Source organism: Amblyomma mixtum, chromosome 1 (genome assembly GCF_055824585.1).
Source record: "Amblyomma mixtum isolate Tamu chromosome 1, ASM5582458v1, whole genome shotgun sequence".
NCBI lineage: Eukaryota > Metazoa > Arthropoda > Arachnida > Ixodida > Ixodidae > Amblyomma > Amblyomma mixtum.
The window spans coordinates 314,074,736-314,092,680 of record NC_143012.1 but is presented as its reverse complement, the minus strand read 5'-3'; the positions used below and the strand labels follow the sequence as shown (position 1 = coordinate 314,092,680).

Here is a 17,945-nt window from a genome sequence, read left to right as displayed (position 1 = left end):
AGTTGTGGCTTCCGCATGCTGCCGCCAAGCGTTGCAGTTTTAGCACGATGGGCAAGCACCTCCCAGCTACACGGCTGAGAGTTAGCTCTCAAACATGGCAAGTGTGCAGTGGGCAGGAAATCCTGACATCGTTGGCCGAGAAGTGCGTCCAATGATAATGCAAGCAAAAGAATGCATTGAGAAACACAAGCTGCAAAAAGCGAGCTTTTCTTGGCAAGCCATGCGAGTTTCCTGAACTGGAAGAAGAGCTGCTTTGCTATGTGATGGAAGTGCTAGGCTAGGCGTTGACAGTGGACATGCTGCGCAACTTCTTGTGGGATGAGCGTGCACCAAGCACAGCACCAGCTCGGAGTCTGAATACTCTGAATAAATGCCGCTCATTTCCTGGTTGGTGTGTTTTTACTTTTTTTTTTTGACACATCATATGTGTGGGCCACACTCGAAAATTGGCCCTCGTATCTGGAAAAAAAAAGTGCAGATCTTACACGCGTTTATACGGTATTGGGGTGTTTCTGTGTGCCCATTTATCGCCAGTATTGACTTAGGACAGCACTGAGAAATATCCCATTTTGCTCTCTTTGATTCCTTTTATGCAACGAGGAAAAAAATGTGTTTTGTAAAAAATTTTTTAATTTTTAAAAAGTAATACTCTGTAGAATGTTTCTTTTAGATGAGACCACAATGACTAACATATTTTAGCCCCATTCACAACTATAAATTGGAATAAAAATAGTATAGCAGCATTCTGCATATAGTAAAGCATACCTGTACCAAATTTCATTGTGATGCAACAAGCATAAGTGCAGAAATATCTTGCACAGACACTGAGGTTGCATGAAAATGATAAACAAAGAAAAGTGCATCCCATGTTTTTGGAAGATATGATGATGATGCAGCTGAAGGTCCTGCTTCTTTGAAATTCAGTGTAGAGGATGTTTCATAGCGTTCTGGTTTAAATTGCTACGCTGCTCTCCAATAACCAAGCGTTCGCCCGACTTTCCAAACATGCACTGGTGCAGCCTGGCACCGAGCAAGCCACTCAGCTGCCACTGACATTCTCTAGGATGAAAGTGATGGGTGTGTTCATTACATGAGTAAATATGTTACGTGAATCCTGGACCCTACCGCTGTCACGACCTGGTGCTGGACTTAGCACGGTATCGTTCTCTACCACCAGGACAGTTCTCTGGTCTGACCATGATTTGCTCGAGAGCTGGTTCGAAACAGCTCTAAGTTTTTATTTTGATTTGTCCTTGTCACACATATCAATTACATATCTCTGTTTGTTACACGGTAAAGAATACCTTTTGAAACTAAGTAGTCTATCGCGATACCAAAAGAAGCATAGAGCTTGAAATGATAAGGTGTACACCAAGCCAGAGTTTGAATCTCTGGAGTCATTTACTAAATGCTGCACAGTGCTAGTTCACTTAATCAGCCGAACAAACCTTGTTGCAGGTTCCTGCTGGCAGGGCTGACCAATGGTTCCATCTCGGTGTTCTACATTGACTTCAACCGATGGCACCACGAATTTCAGCAGCGCTATTAGACGACTGCCGTTTTTAGTGCGGACATTTTTCTCTTTCTCCACCAGACAGGGGGGAAGATCTGTTGTCATTCCAGGTTATAATGACATTTGCTCAAACAGACTCTATCTCCAAACAGAAACTATCTCTCCAAAAGTTCCCCTCCCACACTACATCTCAGTTCCTTGCAGACTTCCATACCACTGGCTTCCCTGACTCCTGCAAAATGGAAAAAAAAAGAAGAAAAACTAGACAAAAAGGAGCTTGCAAAGTGGGCCTCCAAGAGAGAAATAGAGTGGGAAACGTGCTGTCAATGAAGCAGCAGGCCATCCATAGCAGAAAACATGCACCATTCTCTACAAGGTTCAGTTATTGCTCGGTCCTCATTTCAGAAGAGAAACACTGAGGCTCTAAAAATTGCTTCTGTTCTGTACTTATGAACCATGGCCTTCGTCAAAATTAGAGCGTTCACTGTCAGTGCAACCGGAGGCGACATCAGAGCAGCTTGCCAGTCTCAGTGGGCAGTCTCCATGCTTTAAAGTGGTGCACTTGGGAGAGTGAGCAGAAATGTTCGCCGAAATCTCTTTTACCCAGTGCTTTGGACTGCAACGAGTGTAACAGACACTACGCAGCCCATCACCAGATTCGATTGCATGTGCTCTTGCGCTCTTTATATCCGACAATGACTGCACTGCAGCCAAGCAAGCATGTTCAAGCAGCATTATTCGTAAAGCTCTGCTTGTTCCTAATGTGTACTATAGGGCATCCATGAAGTAGCCTCAGCTGCACTTTCATTGAGCCAGTGTTGCAGGAGTCAAATGGTGGATGTCATCGCAGTCCTTGTTGAGTTTGTGTTTTGTGGTTCTCCCCAAAGGTGGTGCAAAAGTGAAGTGTGTCAAATGTGCATGCAGGATTGTTGCCCCAGAGCTTTCTGTGCATGCCTGGTGAAGAAACGCACTTCTGATCAGCAGTCCATCCAGTTGAAACATAGCTGTTGTAGTATGTGCCATTTCTGTTAACCGCAGGGGCAAAGTCACTGTTGTAAATTGTTGCAGCAAGATTGCATACCAGTTGGTGGTATAAGAGGATTTTACAGGATTTTTTTTGTTTGCTGAAACTATCCTTTCAAGCAGTTAGCAGCTGTAAAGTTTTGGGAAAAATTGCTACTACAAACATGGGAAGCTCTGACTTGCAAGTTGTTGATGTATGAATAATTTGTCATCTTTTTTACGTCTGAGGGAAGTTACAATGAGTGTTATTTTCTTAAACTTCGGAGCGTTAACAGAACTATTTCTTTTGTGACTTTCTACCACTGTCTGCATTTGAAAGAGCATGACAGCCTGACACAAGCAGCTATCAAGATTTCTTTTTTATCTTAACTTTGCTAGTTTTGTCCCAGTCTTGGTCCCAGGGTTCTCTTACCATATAGTGAGCCTAATGTGTCCCAAAATATTTTTAAGGTTCCAGTTTTGTTGCCTTCCTAAATGTGCAAAAAGCATTGAAAGGACAGCATTTCTGACATCTCGTTTTGGTGGTGTTTCGAGGGTGACAGCTGTCAGAACAGTTCATAAGTATACAAACTATACATATATACATATATATATATAGACAGAGAAACACACATATATATACTATATATATGTAAACATGAGCACACAAGCAGCAGCTGCATTAGTGGCATGATACGTCCTGTTTTCCATTTGTGTAGGCCGCGTCCTTTTTATAACCTTGATTATTCCATCCCAGAACTGGAAATACGAATGCTGATAAGAAACACTGCTCCTGCCATTTTTGTCCACGTCAAACCAAGCAGGTTCAAAGAGCCATCTCCAACTGCCCTGACCTCACGATTGACATTTCAGTTACGTAGCTATTGATGTCTCAAAGGTTCAATGGAAAGCCATCATTTGTGCATTCCTGCCCGTTACTGCAGATATTCTCTGTGTTGAGTAAGGCAGAATGTACAGCTTTGAAAGTCTTGTGTTAATGTTTCCCAAATACCCGCTTTCGCAACAATCTGTGTTTGAGTGGGCTGCTCACTCTTAACAAGTTGGAGTAAAACCACTGAAAACTGTGCATGTTATAAATCCTGCCATTGAATGAATGAAATCTGCAAACATACTGCGACCGTGTCAATTCTAGTCAGCCTGAATTGCAAGACAGAATGCTAATGTGCACGGATTGAATGTTTGCCAGTTCGCCAGATGAATGTGGTGCCTATGTACTTAATAGAAATGCTGTGCACTAAGATGTACTGAAATGAAAATTGTTCAGAACACACGCTGGCTGTACTGCAAACATGCAACTTCCCTTATATTTTTTATTATCCTCACCTGCCTTACATGTTATTGGTTCAGACGTCCCCTTCACGGCCTATGTTCTCCTCATGGTGTTTGAATGAATTCCAGCATTGGAGTGCATGTGATTTTTGTGTGCAGTCTTCTTTTCTTATACACATATATATACATATACACATAAGCGTGTGTGTACACATTTGAAAGGTTGTGCTGGTTGCCTGGTGGTCTTTCTGTTCCTTTTTCTAAATGGAATTTAGCGGTGGTTGAAAAGTGTCTAGATTTTTGCTATTTGCTCATTTTCGCATTCCTTTTTTTGCAGCTACAATTATTGTAGAGCAAGGTTTTATTTAGGAAAAAAAAAGCACTATGATATTACATTCCATTGAGCTTACAGTTATGCCAGCCTGTAAACAACATCAGTAGAAAATAAAATTATGAATCCCAGTATTGTGACTTTTTCACTCATGCTTGGACAGTCCTCTTAAATATGCATAATTAAGACATCATTAAAGTGTGTCAGCAACTTTAAAAAAAAATGCTGATTGTTTTTATGACGAATGCTGTTATTGGGAGCCCACCCCGAGCCAATGTGTAACTGAAGTCCTTTGTAGCTTTTTGCGCTGATCCAAGAAGCAAAGAGAAAGAAAGGGGAACAGAAGGGAGGGAAGCTGTCATGGAGAAAGAAATGGAAAGAAGAGAAAGAATTGAAGCTGTAGTGAAACCAGAAAAAATAAAGACCAGAAAGGAGAGACCGAGAGCACTGCGCCACCGATGTCTCCACTAAGGAGGGAGTTAGGCGGCGTCGTCACTAAACCACAGCAAGACAAGTAAAACACTAGGGGTGCTGTGCTACAAACCAATGGAGCAGTTGCAATACTATGGCTGCTGTGGCTGCTTAGTCATTGTGTAATCAAAAACACAGACTCACAGACAGACAAACTGAGCAAAAACTGTCGAGCAGTAGCAGCAACATCAACCAATGACTGCTTTCACCGGATTCTTTAACAGTGTCTTCGACTGGTCGCCTAGATCCTCTGACCGAGAGTGCGCAGATCACTGCCCACTGCCCAGTGCCGAATAGCAGCCGAATAGGCAGAGGCACTGCCCAGCCGAATAGGCCAGGCGCTTTCAGAGTGCTTACGTGAATGAAGTAGACCCTGAGAGCCATAATTATAGCTGGGACAGACCGAAAGCAGCGTTCGGCACATTTTATTTACTCATCATACCTTTTCGTCAAAGCACATCCATATTCAATCCTCAGTGCACTCGCTCACAACAAAGGGTCTTATCTCTACTGCAACGTGACATTCAAGCTTGATCAGTGTGGTCACCACCAAAAAAGTTCCCTAGCTGACATCCACTATCAACCACGAAAACATTCCACTTTTGCCGTGCGCACATAGCTTTTTTGCACTGCACGCACTGATAAACACCGTCGCATTTGCATAGCACAAACATAGCCGCAAAGGTGTATCATCCAAAATGCAGGCGCAAATACACCGTGCAAGACGCTTCGTGCTAAGCCTTTTCTGTACTTGCAAGTGCCACTGGTACACTCATCAACGTTACCGCGTTGGTCGCTGCTGCCATACACCGTGAAGAAACGTTCCGAGGCTGGACATACTGATCAATTTCGTTGGATTGAAGATAGTGCGGAAAACACTGTCACGTAACTCCTTCGCCACCCGAAACAGGGCAACTGGCACCTGTGCGTTGTGTACCGCCGGCATGCTGGCAACGCGAGATTGGTAAGAAGTACTCACCTGACCCAGAGCGCCCGGTTGCTCTGACTTCTTTTTCGGAGCATGTGAGTGTGCTCTGCGGTGGAGGCCGGCGCTCCGAAAGAACCAACCTAATATAAAAAAAACGCCTGGTATCGACCAGCCGAATAGGAAGACTCGTGTCAGAGCACTCTAGAGTGCTCTAAAGTGACCATTCGAAGACTCTACCGGGTGTTTTTTTTAGGTCTAAAATTTAAAAGAAAGGTAAATTGCTTTAGATTTATTTTAGCACTGGGGTGTACTGGAGGCCCCGGCGGGTGCCAGTTAGTTTGCTGATTAACTAAATACGTTAATTAACTTTTCTAATTTTCATTTTAGGGGGTATGTTGTATTCGCAGAATTGGAAATCGTCCTCCAAACAGTACAACCGAGAAAAAATAATTTTAATTAAAAATTTTTCACGCACGTTACGAGGCGCGAAAAAGTCACCCTGGTAGGCATCTTCACACCATAACTCAGCGGCGGCGAGCGCCTCTGACGTAGTTCGCTCCGCCTTGCGCTTTGCGTCACAAAGCTGACGTCACCTGAAGCCCGGACGGGCGGCCTGCGCTATCGCTGCTTGTTTCGCTTCGCTCTGCGGCCTCACGGAATGCCGCGTTGGAACAAAAACGCACTGACACAAAGCGCAGGGCGGAGCGAACAACGTCACAGGCGCTCACAGACGCTGTGTTACAGTGTGAAGCTGCCTACCAGGGTGACTTTTTCTCGCTTCGTAACGCGTGCAAAAAATTTTTTCATGAAATTTTTTTTCCTTGGCTGCACTGTTTAGAAGACGGTCTCCAATTCTAATACAACATATCTCCTAAAATAAAAATTATGAAAGAATTAATGTATCCAGTTAATCAGCGAACTAATTAAAGTAGTTTGCATCTTACCTGGCGTCCTTCGTAGCCCTCAGTATAGCCCGAGGGTTCAAATAAATCAAAAGGAATTTACCTTTCTTTAAAAATTTTGAACCCTCTAAAAAAAAGCACCCGGTATAACTAAGCTGTAGCCTAGTTTAAGCAAGAATCTGTTGACGAGGGGGGGTTTGCAGCTGTATGTAAACTGTTGTTTACAATCGTGCACTACCTTCTCTAGGCTCCCGGAAAAGACCTTTACACGGAACTGCAGCATTGTGAGATCTTCACGACACCTCGAGTGTGTTTGTTGCTTTCAGTCCTCCTGTAGTTACTTTTGAAGGTGTGACCTTGTACCACATTTTTTATTCGTATTTTTGTAATAGTGCTGTCTCAATTTAACAGTTGTAATGACAGAACAGTTGAGAATTTGAAGCAAGCTAGCAGAGGCTCCATCTACAGCACATATGGCCATGAAAGGAGGCTGCCTGTCAGTTGACTGGCACTGGTAAATGCAGGAAAAAAATATTTGTAACATGGTAAACATGAAAACTTGCATCTAACGAATTAAGGCACCGCACAAAATCTTCAGAAATCTACAAAATCTCTTCAGTATTTGGAATGCTAAGGACTTTGGTGCAATCCTGTCATGGGAACTTTTATCTCCATCATAACACTTTCAAATTAAACTTTGCTTTTTCCATACACGGCTCTACAGTGAATTAAAATGTCATATATTGCCGATTATATGTGTAACCCCAACTCGCGACCCCCTCTGGGCAAAAAGTTTCACTGCCAATATAGGTCGACGCTGCCTCACCTTGCCGCCCAGGCTCGCCAGTAAGGTTGCAAAGAAACATCCCTTTGCCCACGAGTCACCTCGCGACTCGTCGCTTGTGATGGGGCAGTCACGGTCATCGCCATCTTGTGAGCCAGTACTGGGACTAGCCGTCGGAACCAGTGCCAAGATGCCGCGCGTGCAAAATCGCCCCCTGTAGAGGGCGCACAGTGCATCGTATTGGCGTTCTGCCAAGTTGAAGCCATCGAAACCCAACCGCGCAGGGTTATCGGCGCTGCGGGCGGCGCGAAATAGGAGCGCGCTCAGAAAAGTTAGCGCTTAGAAAAAGAGTTCTCGACGGCAAAAGCGGGGGACGGGTTCATTACGCAAGTAAATACGTGCTGATGTCCCCGCCCACCAACTTCGAGCGACCTTGTAGGGAAGGTAAAAATTGGCTGTGGTTTGACCAATGGCCATCCCGAGTAGAATTGCGGAAGCAACGGCGCGGCAATCGCAGCGGCGGCGGCATCTCAGGGGGCACTTTGACTGTCTAAAGTGCGTAGAGGGGAAAGCGTTCTGTGGCACTGGTGACGTCTCCACTGAATGACGTCACACATAAGTACTAGTTACTAGGTAATGAGAGACAAATTACTAATCAATGGCTAATTACTGATTAATGACGAATTACTAATTAACTGCGAATTAATGACGCTTAAGCTTCGCCTTTAGAAGCGGAACGCGACAGCGTGTTGTAGCGCTGCCAGGGAGTCCACGGAACGCCACCACCCGTTCGGCGCGATGCCTTGCCCTTTGAACGCAACGCTTTTTGAGGAAAGGAACTGGCGCAGTAATTCTCTCCATCTCGGTGGACACCTTAACAGCACCGTACAGGAAGGGAGGAAGTCTGAGTGAAAGAAGAAAGAGAAAGAGCCCCCCCCCTAATGAAGAAAATGAAAGTTGTATCTGAGGAAAGGAAATTACACAGTAACTGTCTCATATATATCTCGCTGGACACCCGTCATCCGTTTGTAGACGAAGGAAGTGGGAGTGAAAAAAGAAAAAGAAAGAGGGGCCTTAATGAAGAAAATGAAAATTGTATTTGAGGAAAGAAAATCACGCAGTATCCGCGAAATCGCTCACACCTAGCGTTGTGTTGCTAACCAAAGGCTCACTCGTGGAAAAGGAAGGAAGACTACAAGAGGCCGCGACATACGTAGAAGGCTATGTCAAGGCAAGAGGACTAGCCTGCTCGACAGAGAAGTCCGAGCTCCTAAGAGTATGGCGAGGCAAGAAGAACCGCACTGTCCCCGAGGAAGAAAACCTGAGGCTAAACGTCCGACTCGAGGGACAACTAATCCCGAAAAAAAAAATGGCTGAGGCTTAGCTAAGGTTAAGCCTAGTCAGATGCGAAGCATATTGATGGCTATGCTTGGTAATACATGGCTTTCCTTGGTTGACGTTCATCCCGCTCTTCATCGGTCTCTGTGGCACGCTGAAGCTTTCGCTTCTCGTTCAAATCAGCCCTGCTTCTAGGCGGCATCCCAACACCTGGCCGCCTCGTAAGTGCCCGGAGAGCGAGGCAAGCTGAGCTTTATACCGCTGCTGTAGCGTCACGTGGTCAGCTGCAGCGCCTCTGATGTGGAGCCTCCACCGCCGCGGCCGACCGCGCGAGCCTGCAGCCCATCTCTCCTCTGCTGTGACGTCATGTTGTCACGTGGTCAGCCGCCGCGCCTCTGATGTGGAGCCTCCACCGCCGCAGCCGACCGCGCGAGCCGGCAGCCCACCTCTCCTCTGCTGTGACGTCATGTTGTCACGTGGTGTCACGTGGTCACGCTAAAGGTCAATGGTAGCTCCACCGCCGCGCTCGACGGCCTGTAGTGTAGCTCTAGTAATATGCTTCGCATAAAAACACTCATCAGGATATTAGGTATGTGGATGCAATCGAACCAAAGGTGCACCCACACCCCAACAATATTTAAAACAGCAACCAACCAAGTAGCTCGCATGATAACAAGGATCTCGAGAAAAAAACACGGCATGAAAGAAGCTGACACGCTACAGATGGTCAGAAGCCTGGTGGTAAGCAGAGTAACATATAGCCTCCCATACTACCACTGCACAAAATATGAAATGCAACAAGCGGACGCAATCCTGAGGAAAGCCCTCAAGACGGCGCTTCACTACAATCAACATCAACCGACAAACTACTGGCTCTGGGGCTACACAACAGTCTCGAAGAACTCCAAGAAGCGCAAATAATAGCACAAATCGAAAGACTAAAACTATCGGCAACGGGCAGAAGACTCCTGAGCAGATACGGCGGTGAAGCTACAATAAAGGAGACACAAAGCACGGAGACGATACCAGACGAATACAGAAACACCATCAAAGTAGCACCGATACCAAGGAATATGGACCCGAACCTACACATGGTGCGAAGAGAAGCAAGAGTAGAGTACGTACAAAGAACACTGGCAACTAGAAACCACACTGTGTACGTAGACGCCGCTACATACACTGGTAACAGAAACCACAAGAAAAGCAAAGTGGCAACGGTGATCAATACGGACCTAAAAGAAATCACCAGCGTGTCAATCCGGAACTGTACGGTAGTCGAGGCCGAAGAGGCAGCCGTGGCTCTAGCGGCAGCGGAGGGCTACCGATCCAACACAAGCTGCATGCTGCAACTACCTAAACGGCAGAATCAGCCACAGCGCGCTCCGCATTCTCCGCTCAAGTGGCAAAACCGAAAACAACCAGGCCAAACACACGATAGTTTGGGTGCCGGGACGCGTATACCGACATTACGAGGAAATCAGGAGGTGGATAGGAAAGCTCGAGGGTACGCAACAAACCGAGCATCCAACATTCCCGACACCGCTGAGGAACCCGAGCCGGTAGCCCAAAGCTATACAGACATTCTTAACTACTACAGAGGGATCAGACGAAAATACCCGCCCCCACACAAACAACTCAATAGAGAAGCCGCCGTAGCATGGCGGCAGTTACAAACGGGAACATTCCCGTGCCTAAACATCCTAAGCAAAATCTGCCCCACACAGTACAAGAGCGAGTGCCCGTGGTGTGGAGACAAACCAACATTAACCATATACCACATGGACATGCCAGAAAATATGAGGGTAATCCCAAAAGTAAGGTCTCCAAAGGGCTGCGGCCGCAGTGAAACTATTTGCGTGGCTGCTCGCCCCACTGCTGTGTTCATTGTTCCTCGTCTTCCAAACAAGCCATGACTCAGCGCGAAAGGCACTGTCAGTCTCGGCACGGCAGCCATTTCAAATGGAGCTCCCGTTTGCCGCTACCGCCAGGTGCGAAGTTCGCGCAGTTATTCGATTGTTGAACGCAGAAGGCGTTCAAATAATTGGAATTCATCGCCAGTTGACGGAAGTGTACGGAGAGTCGTGCATGGATGTTGAAAACGTCCGCAAGTGGCGTAGGGAGTCCGCAGTTGGTCGCACTGAAATTCACGACGAAGGAAGAAGCGGGAGACCGTCAATTTCTGATGGGACAGTTGCGAAGGTCGAAATGATTAGGCAAAATCGGAGGATCGCACTCGACGAACTCTGCATTTTGGTATCTGGCGTTTGACAGCAAAGTTGAAATTTCGGAAGGTGTGCGCAAGATCGGTTCCGCGAATGCTCACGGATGACCATCGACGGCAACGCGTTGAGTCCGCTCGCGCATTTCTTCGGCGTTATGAAGATGAAAAGGAGACCTTTTTAGATTCCATTGTTACGGATGACCGAACCTGGGCATTCCACTTCACACCTGAGACCGATCAAGAATCACGTGAGTGGCGGCACTCATCTTCGCCCAAGCCGTGAAAATTCAAGCGAGCACAGTCTGCCGGCAAAGTCATGGCAACTGTGTTTTGGGATCGAAAAGGGGTATTTTTGGTAGACTGCATGGCTCCAGGCGCCACAGTAAACGCGGACAGATATTGTGAGGCCCTTAAGAAACTCAGACGGGCGATTCAAAATCGCAGAAGAATGCTGAGCAAGGGCGTGAATCTTCTCCATGACAACGCTCGCCCCCACGTTGCCTGCTAAACCGCCGCTCTCCTGAAACAGTTTGGACGGGGCATCTTCAGCCACCCACCCTACAGTCCGGACTTGGAACCAAGTGACTAACACTTGTTTCCGAAGCTAAAAGAACATCTCGCTGGAAGGCGCTTCACCGATGACGACGAAGTGAAAGATGCGGTCGAACGCTTGCTCAACGGCATGGCGGCGAGCTTGTGTGACATGGACATACAAAAACTGTCCCAGCGTCTGCAAAAATGCATAGACCGCAACGGCGATTGTGTGAAAAAGTAGAATGGTCTGCCTTTTAAGTGTTTTGTAAATTGCCTAAAAGAAACGTTTTTTTATATTTATAAAAGAAGTGGAGACCTTATTTTTGGGATGGCCCTCGTTGACAGGCTACCCATAATTGAAAAGCCGAGTGCGGAACAGTGGGAGAGGATGCTATCCAGCGACGTCCTGAAAGTCCAACAAGGACTAGTAAGGCGTGCACGCAGGGCAGCTACCCTCAGCGGAGCCCTGGACTAGGGGAACCGACCCTGATGATAAGATGGAAGACTCCATCTGAAGCCGCAAAAAAAAAATATTGTAAAATAGAGCAAATAAACGTTTACCACCAACACAAGAACACACACATGGGTGAAAACACGGGGGAGAAATATAAGGCGTGCAGCCAATACCTCCTAGAAAGTCTTTCTATAAAAAGTAGGATACAACTATAGTGCCTAGAATATACTGGCTAGTGTGACGACCGCCCGCGCTGCGCTATGGGAAAGGGTGGCGCCGTTTGCAATGAATGCCCACCGACGGCGACAGAGGGCGCTGCTTGTCGGGAGGGTGCTGCCGCAGCAGACGACGCGGCCAGCGCGCCTTTCTTGCTTCGGAAGGCAGCAAGCGGTTGGTCTACACGTGCGTGATTTAACCTGCTTGTGCACGTCTTTTCTGTTCAGCGAGGTACAGCGTTTGTTGTTCTGCGTAGGTCCTCGCACATGCGAGCCGTTCCGTACTCCTAGCAGTTTCGTTCGGACTGCATCGGGGTTCTGTGCGAGCGTTGTGTGCGATCTTGTATCCGTGCGTGTGTGTTCACCGTGTCGTTCACCGTGTCGTTTACACTGTTGTCAATTCATGGAGTGAGTCCCGGATTGTTGTTTTCCTTTGCCTGTCTACAAACGCCCCAGAAAGATGTCGAAGCCAAAGCAGCAGGGCAAGGAAAAGACTTGCTTTGTGCCGCTGTGCAAAAGCGGTTACCGCTCGAACAAAGAGCGCATTTCTATGTTTACTGCACCATCTACGGCTTGCAGAATGGGAGAGAAAAATCAAAAGGAAAGACAGAAGATTGACGCCAACTGCTGTGGTTTACGAGAAACATTTTGAGAGCACCTGTATCGAGCGCATGTTCAGTGTCACCGTAAACGGAGTGAGCTCCACCGCGATAAACCGCGTTTGGAACGCGACGCCGTACCTACAATATTTACGGATTATCCGAAACACCTTGTGCCTTAAGTGCCAGCGAAGAGAAAAAATAGAAATTTGTGCGAGCAAGAGCCTCCAGCAAATTTAAGCGCCAGAGGCGGGCCCCGTCGGAAGCCTCCGAGTTGTGTTTAGCTGTTGAGAGTGACGAATCGGTGGACGCGGAAGGATCTGGTGCCGAAAACGGAGCTCCTGTGATTGAAAAGTGCTCCACATGTTTTGGCCGTGAAGCAGCTAGCAAGCGCCGGTGGATCGCAAAATGATGGTGCACAGAGACCGTCAATTACCAAAAGTTGCTTCAACAGCGCAGCTGCCAGTAAATGCTCCCAGTCACCATGCAATTCTGCCATTTCCCTGCGTTTGTTGTTCCTTGTAAGTAAAAACGAGTGTTGCGAAATTTTGTGGCCTGTATTGTTCACATACAGACAAGATATGAATAAAACTTAATGTGTTTACTTTCAGCAAACGTAGAATACACAGAGAGAACGCATAAATGCAAGCCAATATAACTGCAGCATTTCAAGTTGTTTTTGTATTAAAAAAAAACATTATGCAATCGTCGCTAGAATAAAAATCCCGTGTTTCCTTTGTGAGCACGGATGTTTGAAGCTCGGTTGTGCGCCGAACTTCGTACAAGCTTTCGCAAGATACAACCGTTAAATACTTCGCCTCTTGTCAAATACTCAAAATAAACCATGAAACTTGTAGTCAGATGTATCCATGACAGCTGAAAGCTGTGGTCTGTTACACCTTAATGAAAGCAAAAAAATTGAGCAGGCCCCTTGCAGCAGTTGCAGAGCGAGCGCGGTAGGAGCGCGGCGGCCCGCACCCACCGGCTCTGCAGCGCTCCTCGCGGCGGCCGCCGGCATTCATTGCTCCCGGTGCCACCCGGGAGGCCGCGGTCGACACACTAGCCAGTATATTCTAGGCACTATAATACAACTTAAAAAAACAGCAGTTGCTAACACTGGGCCGCGGTCCGCGGCATCCTGTATTACTCCGCTGGCCAATCGCAACTGTAAACGAAATCAGCTTTTTAATGTTTGTCTATATCAAACAATCCATGTATCAAAATTCTAGAGCTCATAATATTTTTTTCTTGTGTTAAGCTTCTTGTTTACGTAACAAGAAGCGTTTAAGCAGCAGACTACTTTTTCGTCGTGGAGGAATTCTGTGCGCGAAGGCTGAATGTGGGCGGAGCTTCACTGCAGACTTTGGTGCAGCCCCACAGCACCCGCACGACCCGGTGCACTCACACGTTCATATGTCCCGAAGGATTCATGATGCCGTGGCAGCCCGGCTTGTGGCGACTGCTTGCTTGGCCGGGTACCCTCACAGCAGGGTCACAAGCCTCCCAAGTGTTCAGGTGCTCCAGACCCCGTGGGGGAGAGCTGCCCGGTGGACCCTCCCCCACGTGGCCTGGAGTACCTTACCACTTGGGAGGCTTAGGTGCGGAAAAGAACATATGGTCGAGGGTAGCTGTGGGGTCAAGGGTGGGGTCGAGGGTAGCCCTGGAGGGCTTACACCATGGAGGAAGGAGGAGGGGAGTGGGACTGTGTGGACTGAGGAGGGGACTGTGTGGACATGGTGATAGAGCGAACTTATACAGGAGGGTAGGGTGCGCGTTTGGAAGCGGTATGTGGTGGGGGTGCCGCTTTGTAGGCCTGCGTCAGCTCACTGAACGAGTGCATGCTCTCCCACAAGAACCCCTGATTGGAGGCCGCCAGTGCCCGGTTGGGAGAACCTCGGGCTAAAGCGTTGGCGGCGTCGTTTCCAGGATTCCCAGAGCGGGCAGGCACCCATATCAGAGTGGGGCGGGGCAGCTGTGCGGCGGCGCAGTTCAGTATGCAAAATGCAGGGACGTGAACTCTCCCGCGTGCAAAATTTAGTATCGCAGTTTTGGAATCTGATAGTATGCATGCATCTGGCCCCCGTGCGTGTGATGACTAGGGCATTATATGACATCAAGACCAGAACCAAACTGCCGTGCCGTGGCGTCTTTTCTTCTTCACCTCGGTATAATCATGGCGCACCGCGTGCCACAGCCCGGTGCTTATTCTCTTCTACATGTGACTGCGTCAAAAGGCGCTACAGCCATTTCTCGAAAAAGAAAAACGACTGATGCTCGTCTACCGAGCCGGAGTACCTGGGTTCGAAATTATTCCGGGGACCTCCACTATACGACACCCCTTTCTTATTTCACTCCTACCTCCCTCCCTTCCCTTACGGCGCGGTTTGGGTGTCCACAGAGATATGTGAGACAGATACTGCGCCATTTCCTTCCTCAAAAACCAATTTACTTATGGAAATTGAGAACAATGCTATGATTTGTTTAAAAAATGACCGCCCTAAATGGTTGCTTTTGCCCGAGATAATTTCGTGTTTCGAAGGTAACATGCCACGGAATTCACACTCTTGAAATGTGAAATGATTTTTGCCCTCAGTTTGAGAGTTGTGGCTGTTCGCATATTTTTTTTTCTTGGGGGAGGAGGGGGCTTGCCTCCGAAGGTAAATTGCTCGACTTTTTCAAATTATTTTACATTCTTAGATGTCACATGCGTCTGCACTTGAGAAGATAAACCAGAAATGTAATTAAGATCAAAATAGAAGAAACAGTAATAACAATGGTTTTTTCGGTAGCAGCTGCGGAGCGGATCGCACGGGTGTCTGAAAGCGTTCTTCTGCTATACCCAGGTTCTATCCAATGTTAAAATATAAAGCGGTCGACAACGCGGCTTGGTCATCTCACTGCTCTGCCGTTATCTTGCACAGCACGTTAAGTGCTCTGCAAGAAATTTTGAACTCACTGGACCAGCGGGCGGAACTTGGAACTTGAATTTCCGCGCTTATCAAAACTGCCAACCACCGTGGAGTGCTGTTTTCGCCGCGTCTTCGGTGCCGCACCTTGGGGGGGCGTATCGTCTCATTCCGGCAAGGTACTTCATCCCGGCAGCAGCAGCGACGGAGCGGCGCGAGCGCACCCCGAAAGCGTTCTTCTCCTATTCCCAGGTTGGTTGCACTTCCTACTGTATTCCCTTTTGTATCCTTGCTTTGCCGCTGCTACCAGCGTGCAGTATTCAATTCAGGACTGGTTCACGTACGGCGCCAATCCTGAAAAAGTGCCGTTGGTGCCAGCGCGGTGCAGAACCAGGCCCGTGGTGCAGGTGCAGCTAGGGTCCCTCGATGCGCGCGCCCTAGGTGCAGAGTCACTGGAAAATAGGTGCAGCGCGTCAGAAGCGCCAGACGTGCCATGTGCGTGCAAGCAGGTCTTGTTATCTGCTCGCCGTGGAGGTGTTCAGTTTTCGCGCGCATTTTTTTGTGTGCGGTCGCTTTTGTGCCTCGAGACTTAGTACGCCTTGGAGTTGGCCATGGTCGACGGCAACGGCATTGCATAGTTCCTTGTTCTATATAGTTCTATTCTTCTGACAGTGAGTATGAGGAAATCGACTCCGTGCTGTCCTTTGCCGCAACTCAATGTTTGGACCGACCGCAATCGAATTCCGAAGTACTATGACTTGCAACACACGAGCGTGTGGCCGCAGTGCTTGACGCACGGTGGTGCCAACAAGCGGCCTGCTTGAAAACAAAGTGGAAAGGATTCTGCTGTTCCATCAGTCAGCCGCATCCCCCGCGTCGTCTGACCTACGCAATATCGGAGATCAATTGCGACATATGCACCTTGCATTGCCACGCAAATGTCGCCGCGCTAACGTTGGCGATGCGGTAACGCTATGCACCTCTCCAGACTAGACGACAGAGGGGAGAAGGGTCACTGCTAGAAGAGCAAAATCCTTTCCCTTTGGTTTGCAAGCGCGCCGCTTGCCGGCCCTACCATGCTTCCTGTAAGCGCTCCGGCCACTCATCCCGGCGTCGCAAGTCATATTGAGCGCGATAGTGCAATTTCGAATTCATGAGGCTCTGCATGCAGAGTCTCTAGAAAGACGTTCGAAGAACTTTCGGCGCACTCCCCTGCATATTTTTCGACGCCTAGGCGAGGTCGCCCACAAATCACCGTCGAGAGCTCGCCTCGCTCATTTAGCTCTTGATAAGCTTGGTTTTATAGGGTTTAACGTCCCGAAGCAACTTAGGCTATGAGGGACGCAGTGATAAGCAGTGATTAAAAAAAAAAAAAACAGACCTTCGGCAGCGCCAGAAGGCTTCCTCGGCGTCCCCGTAGCCGCAAGACCTGGCAGCGGCGAACCAGCGGCATCCGCCTGCATTCTCGGTTCGCCCTGCCCGCAGTTTGCTAACAGCCCACACACCATATTCTTGCGCCGTCTGAAAAAAAAAAAAAAAAAAATTAAGAGGGCACTTTGACGATCTGAGCTGCGCGAGGCGAAAGCCTTTCCACGCAACTTTGGCTGCTACTGTTGATGCATAGATCTGTGAATTAAAGACGAAGCATTATGTACGTGAATCTTCGAGTTTATTTGACTGAACTACTTTAGTTCAGGCAAAGTGGTTTCTTTCCGAAAAATTGCAAGGAACCGTAAGGATTATGAACTGGAAGGCATGGGCGCTGTTGTGCACACAGGAAGACCCAGTGTACTATAGAAAGTACGGCAGCATATAATTCATCATAACACAAAATAGCCAAAGGTGGGGGTCATTCAAAGCATTCATGGTTAACTTTCGTTTTTCGTACTGCTCTATACTTGAAACTAGCACAATATGTGCATAAAGGCAACCGCAGTAAAATCATAAGTCAGCAACTACTGGTGCAGTTCGTGGAAAACAAACATCCTGAAGTTTCACCATGGAAAGATGACGTACTAAGGAGAGGAAACGAGTCTCAGTTAAGGGATGTCGGCCGATAAACTGGTGACAAAAGCATGACCTACTTGAAAAGAAAAATTAATCCTTGGTGTTGTAATCATAAAAACTGTACTTTTAAAAGAATGCTGGGCGCTAATGGGTTAACATGAACGTAAACAGTGATAGTCCAGCTAAACGTGATTTTGAGGGTGCATTTGTTTCGAATGGTTTCACGAATGCCATAGAAACAGCGACATGAATCATTTTAATATCCGCAACCATTTTCGACCCGTTCTTAACAAACTATGACCTCTCATGTTTACCAGCTGCTTACAGAACAATCCTATAAGTACTCATTTGTCAATTTGCATGTTTGTACACATTAACTGTTCAAGCTACTCCCAAGAGAATAACACTGTTTCAACACAACTGAGTCAGCGTTACAGGCTTTTCAACAAA

At 47.6% G+C, this 17,945-nt stretch overlaps 2 protein-coding genes across 5 annotated transcripts in view; one reads left to right on the top strand and one right to left on the bottom strand.

The window, feature by feature from the left end:
* rg (A kinase anchor protein rugose) overlaps nucleotides 1–4,270 on the top strand; it is a 317,271-nt gene extending 313,001 nt beyond the window's left edge. For all 4 annotated transcript variants that reach the window (XM_089567001.1, XM_089567004.1, XM_089567002.1 and 1 more), the window contains one exon: nucleotides 1,459–4,270. In XM_089567001.1, coding sequence (XP_089423127.1) covers nucleotides 1,459–1,549 — 91 coding nt within the window. In that variant the 3' untranslated portion in view covers nucleotides 1,550–4,270. The remainder of the gene's footprint in view (nucleotides 1–1,458) is intronic.
* LOC149372513 (uncharacterized) overlaps nucleotides 1–17,041 on the bottom strand; it is a 45,843-nt gene extending 28,802 nt beyond the window's left edge. The window contains exons 1-3 of the mRNA XM_089567008.1: nucleotides 16,870–17,041; nucleotides 7,264–7,435; nucleotides 5,587–5,675 (exon numbers count right to left, since the gene is read on the bottom strand). Coding sequence (XP_089423134.1) covers nucleotides 5,587–5,675; nucleotides 7,264–7,435; nucleotides 16,870–16,996 — 388 coding nt within the window. The 5' untranslated portion in view covers nucleotides 16,997–17,041. The remainder of the gene's footprint in view (nucleotides 1–5,586; nucleotides 5,676–7,263; nucleotides 7,436–16,869) is intronic.
* Nucleotides 17,042–17,945: the final 904 nt, after the last annotated feature.